Source organism: Monoraphidium neglectum (assembly GCF_000611645.1).
Source record: "Monoraphidium neglectum strain SAG 48.87 unplaced genomic scaffold scaffold01991, whole genome shotgun sequence".
In the NCBI taxonomy this organism is placed as follows: Eukaryota; Viridiplantae; Chlorophyta; class Chlorophyceae; order Sphaeropleales; family Selenastraceae; genus Monoraphidium; species Monoraphidium neglectum.
The window spans coordinates 1-4965 of NW_014011637.1; the positions used below are offsets into that span (position 1 = coordinate 1).

At 74.8% G+C, this 4965-nt stretch overlaps 1 protein-coding gene across 1 annotated transcript; it reads right to left on the reverse strand.

Annotated features, from left to right (window-relative positions):
• Positions 1 to 13: 13 nt before the first annotated feature.
• Positions 14 to 4682, reverse strand: MNEG_9595 (hypothetical protein; the record flags this gene model as incomplete). The annotated part of the gene is made up of 6 exons (XM_014041933.1): positions 14 to 328; positions 655 to 915; positions 1117 to 1519; positions 1901 to 3475; positions 3701 to 3966; positions 4659 to 4682. 6 exons carry the CDS (start codon positions 4680 to 4682, stop codon positions 14 to 16), a joined length of 2844 nt encoding a protein of 947 aa, XP_013897387.1.
• Positions 4683 to 4965: the final 283 nt, after the last annotated feature.

The following is a 4965-nucleotide window of genomic DNA, read 5'->3' on the forward strand; positions in this document are numbered from 1 at the left end:
CTCACGCCCGCCCCTAAGTAACCCACCTCAGGCGGCGGTCTTGATAGTCCGGGTTGCACATCACGTAACCTCTGTAGGCCCCCAGCACATACCCCACGGGCAGCGCCACCCCTCCCGCCGCGCCCTCGCCCGCGCCCGCGCCCGTGCCGGCGCCTGCGCCCGCGCAATCGCCCCTGCCGGAGCGGGCGCCCGCGGCCGCCGGCGCCCGCACCGACCTCCCTCCGCGCAGGCCGGCGCGGGGGTCGGTGTTGGGCACCGTGAACACCTCCATGGCGCGGCAGGGGACGTCCGGCAGCGAATCCAGGTCGGAGCGCGACGCAAAGTCGGGCTGCGGGGCGAGGGCGGGGCGAGGGCGGGGCGAGGGCGGGGCGCGGGGTTGTGAAGTTGCCGGCCTCGGCCGGAGCAGGGGCCCTGGCAAGGGGCGGGCCCCATCACACTGTGCACAGGCGCCCCATGAGCGACCGGCGCCCGGCGCCCGGCGCCGGCAGGCGCTAACAGTCGGATCACGGCGCGTGCGTCCTCGTCGGCCCGCGCCCGCCCAAGCACCAAGCGAGCTGCGGATAAAGGACCCCATCTGACCCTTCCGGCAGCGCCGCCACCCCCGGCCGCCCCTCGCCGGCCGCCCCTCGCCGGCCGCCCGGCCCTCTCCCCCACCTGGCTCCCCACGATGAGCGCCGCCACCCGCGTCAGCAGCGCCTCGGGGTCCACACCGGCGTCCCAAAGCCGCTGCTCCGCATGCTCTCGCCGCTCTCGCGCGGCGGTCAGCCCCTCCGCGGACGGCCTCGGCCGCTTGGCGCCGCGCGGGGGCCGCAGCGCCGCCTCGTCGTCGGCGCACACGAGGGACACGTGGTTGCGGGGGTCGCGGCGCTGCTCCGCGGGCAGCGCCTCCCACCACAGCCGCCACCGCTCGTTCGCCTGCGGCGCGGCGCGGCGCGACGCTGAGTTTCGGCAAGCAGCGGGCGGCGGTGAGGGTCCCAGACCCCGCGTGGCGCCGATGCAGCGGCGGCCGACAGCCACTCAAACAGCCAGCAAACGCAAACACAGCAGGTGCCGTGTTCTGCGCTAACCGCCCCAGCCCCGCGCGCCCCGGCATCACGGGACCCCTCCCCCGCGCACCCGTCTGCAGAGCCTGGCGATCACGGGGTGGAAGGTGAACCCCAGTGCCCGCAGCTCCCCCGGCTGCTGTGGCGGCAGCTCCTGTACAACAGGCGCCCAGTGCGTCTGGGGGATCCGCGGCAGCGCCGCGCCCCGCCGCGCCGCCTCCGCAGCCTCCTCCGCTGCCCGCGCGGCCGCCGCCGCCTCCGCGGCCCGCTGCTGCGCGAGCACGCGCCCTCGCGCCTGCGCGGTCCCTTGGCCGGGTCTGGCCGGAGATGACCGCTGCTTCCGCTTCGCCGCCGCCGCCGCTGCCGCCGCTGCCGCCGCCGCCGCTGCCTCGCGGTCGCTGGCGGCTTTGACGTTCCTTTGGCGCGTCTTGGCGCGATCGGCAATGGTCGCCACCGCCGGCAGCAGCGCTGCGCCCCTGCGCGGCGACGGCGGGGCGCCCGTCACCGCGGCGGGCGCTGCGGACGGCGCGGGGTTCCTCAGGGACGCGCCAAGGGCGGGGGCGGCCCGAGCTGCCACTGGCACGCTGGGCGTGGCTGACCGGGGCCGCTTGCCCTTCCTTGGAATCGTGCGTTCCTGTGGGGCTCCGTTCTGCTTTTGCTGCCGCTGCATTTGTGTTTGCTGCTGCTGCTGCTGCTGCTGCTGCTCGTGCTGCTGCTGCTGCTGCTCCTGCTGCTGCCGCTGCTGCTCATGCTGCTGCTCCCGTCCCTGCTCATCATGTTCGCAGCCCCTCACAAGGCGCCTCAGCTTCTTTGTCCCCGCCGGTACTCCTGCCCCTTGAAAGGCGGGCGCGCCGCACCGCGGCGATGCCAGAAGCAGCTCCCCCTCTGGCGCATCCGGCTGCTGCCGTCGCCGCAGCTCCCTCTTGCCCTGTTCCTCGAGCAGCGGCTTCCGCTTTTTCACCGGTCGCGGCTGCTCCTGCTGCTGCTGCTGCTCTTGGTCCTGGTCGTGTTCCTCCTGCTGCTGCTGCTGCTGCTGCTGCTGCACATCAATGTCCTGGTTGACCACCTCCACGCCCGCCTTGCCCCGCGGCGGCAGCTGCTGCTGCTTCGATGCCAGCGCCGCCGGTGGCGGGAGCATCACCTGATCCTTGCGCTCCTCTTGCCCCGCCTTACCAGGCAGCAAGCCAACTTTCTCCGCTCGGCGCCGCTTGCGCTGCTGCCCGTGCGACCGGCCGCCTGCTCCCCGCCGCCCACCCTCCTGCTGTTCTGGCGCCTCCTCCAGCGGCCGTGCGCGCTGCGAGGGCGCCGCCCCCGCCGGCGCGGCCCCCGCGGGCGCCGCGCCGCCGGCCTCGGCGCGGCGCAAGCGCTGGTCACGAGGGCTTGCGGGGCCGGCGTCGGCGGGCGCCGTCCAGTCCCACGAGCCCCCTGAGTCCGGCTCAGCCTCGGCCTCGGCAACCATAGCCGCCCACTCCTCATCCGTCGGGGGCATCTCCTCCGGGAGAGGGTTGCTCGGCCACCGATTGTACCCGCGACCAAAGCCCCCGCCGCGCCCAAACCCGCAGAGGCTGCTGCCGGCGGCACCTGCGCCAGCGTTGCCGCCGCCGTCGCCGTCGCCGCTGACGCCGGCAGGGTCGCTTACGCTGCTCCCCTGGCCGCGGCCGCGTTCGCGGTCTCGGCTGACGCTGGAGCGCGCGTCCGACCGAGCGGGCGTCGTTCCAGGCAGCTGTGACTCGCCAAACGCTGGCGAAGAGGGCCCTGCGCCGCACAGGCGGCTGCTGCGGCCGCGCGCCTCCCGCTCCGTACGAGCATCGTCCTCGCCGCCGCCGTCCGCGCCCGCCGCGCTGTCTGCGTCCCGCCGCTTGCTGCTGCCCCCAGTCTGCTGTGGCGCCGCCCGCCCGCCGAGCCCTGTCTGTCGCCGCTGCGCCAACCGCCTCCTCCCGTCGCGCCCGCCGCCCGCCGATGACCTCGCCGCGGCGCAGGCCTGGGCCATGCGGCTGGCCCGTTCGTCAACCTCCCGCACCGCCTTACCCAGGTCAGACCGCGGGTCGCAGCCGTAGAGCGCAAGCGCGTGCGCGGCGTTCGCCGCGCTGCGGCGCACCACCAGACGCCGCGCCAGCTCGAACCCGCCAGGGTGGAGCGCGGCGCCGGCCGCGCAGAGGCTGGCCGTCGCGGCGAGGCGGCGCAGGCGCGCCAGGACCGCGCGGGGCGCCGCCGCCGCGAGCCCCGGTGGCGGCGAGGCAGGCAGGGGCAGCTGCTGCGGCGGCGGGCAGCGGCGGGCGGCGGCGGCGCGCGCGGCAGCGAGCACGGCAGCGGGGATGGGGGACTGCGGGAAGGCCTGATAGGCTTGCCACAGGTGGCGCACCCAGGGATCTACTGCCGCATCCAGCGCCGCCGCTTTGTGCTCGCGAGCCCAGCCACCGTAGCCCTCGCGCCTGCGGGGCGGGATCAGCGGCGGCGGGGCAGGGCGGCAGGCGTGGCGGCCAGGGCGACGCCCAGCGCAGGGGGGGGGAGCCGGGCGCCGTGCATGTGAGCGGCGCCAGCGCATGCGAGCCCAGGAGCTGCAGGTGCAAGCCCGCGCGGCCGACCTGCCGAGCGCGCACATGGGCCGCAGGCGGGCGTTGCATGGGGCTGGCGCGCCCGCGCGCATGGGCACTCACCACAGGCCGGCAAACTGCTGCTCCCCGGGGTCCAGTGCATGTTGCAGGATGCAGTCGTAGTGCTGGCCGCACGCGACGCCGACAAAGCTATCGGCAAACAGGACGGCGCCGCCGGCCGCGGCGACGCGCGCGCAGGGGTAGTGGAACGCAGCCGCGCAGCCGCCGGCCCGAGAGCAGCCGGCGCACCGCACGGTCGCGCCCGGGCGGCCGCACACCGCGCAGGCGCGGCTGGCGGCGGCGTCGCGGAGCGCGATCAAGGCGGCGGCCTGGACGCCGTGGTGGGGGCCGCGCGGGCGACTTACCCCGGCGTAGGCCGCGCACGCGTCGTGGTAGGGCAGTGCGCCCGCTGCCTTGCCGGGGCCGCCCCTTCGTTGCGCGCGACAGGGGGTCGGCGGCGTGCGCCGTGGGTCGGGGTGGGCGGCGCCGAGGCAAGTGCGTGCGCGAGTCCGTGGGCCAGCGCCTGCCGCTGCAGGCAGGCCTCGCGGCGGGCGGGGCTGGCGGCCAAGGGCGGACGCCGCGCGCGCCGGTGCACATGCGGCGGCGCAGCTCACCCTTTTTGCTTCGACCCGACCTGGGCGTGGTGGAGGTCCCCCAGCTGCCTCCAAGCACCCTCATCCCCCGGCCAGCCGCACAGGCAGCAGACCGGCAGACCCATGGACTTGCCCGCCGCCGCCGCCGCCGCCGCCGCGTCTGGCGTGGCCGTGCCTGCGGCGGGGCGTGCCGGGTAATGAGCGTCGGCGGGTCATTCGTCCGCCCGAGGTGGGATTTCAGTGTGCGTCGGGCGCGCAAACGCGTTGAAGACCAAGCATGATCTGAACCTGCGTGCAGTGCCGAGCCGCTGCGGCTCATGGCACGGCGCCCGTCAACACCGGCACACAGGTTCCCCGTCTAGTCGGCACCAAGCCTGATGGACTGGCCATGAGGCCCCTTTTTCATTTGTGCCAGTGATCACACTCACTCTCGGTCCTGCGTGGGAGCGCATCCCAGTGACGTCACGTGATTGCAGCGCAAGACCCCGAGGGGCAAGGGGTGGCAATTCGGCATGGCGTCCTGCTGAGCGATGCTTTCTGGTGTGTTCCAGTGCGCGACGCTGGTAAGCTCAGCAGCGACGTTGCGCCCACCCCAGGCCCACCCGTTCTCCATCAGCGGGTGCACAGTGTTTCAACATGTCGTCGCCATGTACGTGGTCTCCAGTTTCAGGGGCCGGCTGCCTGATTTGATACCTAAGCCTGGGCAAGGCGCCAAGAGCGTACAGTACTGTAGGA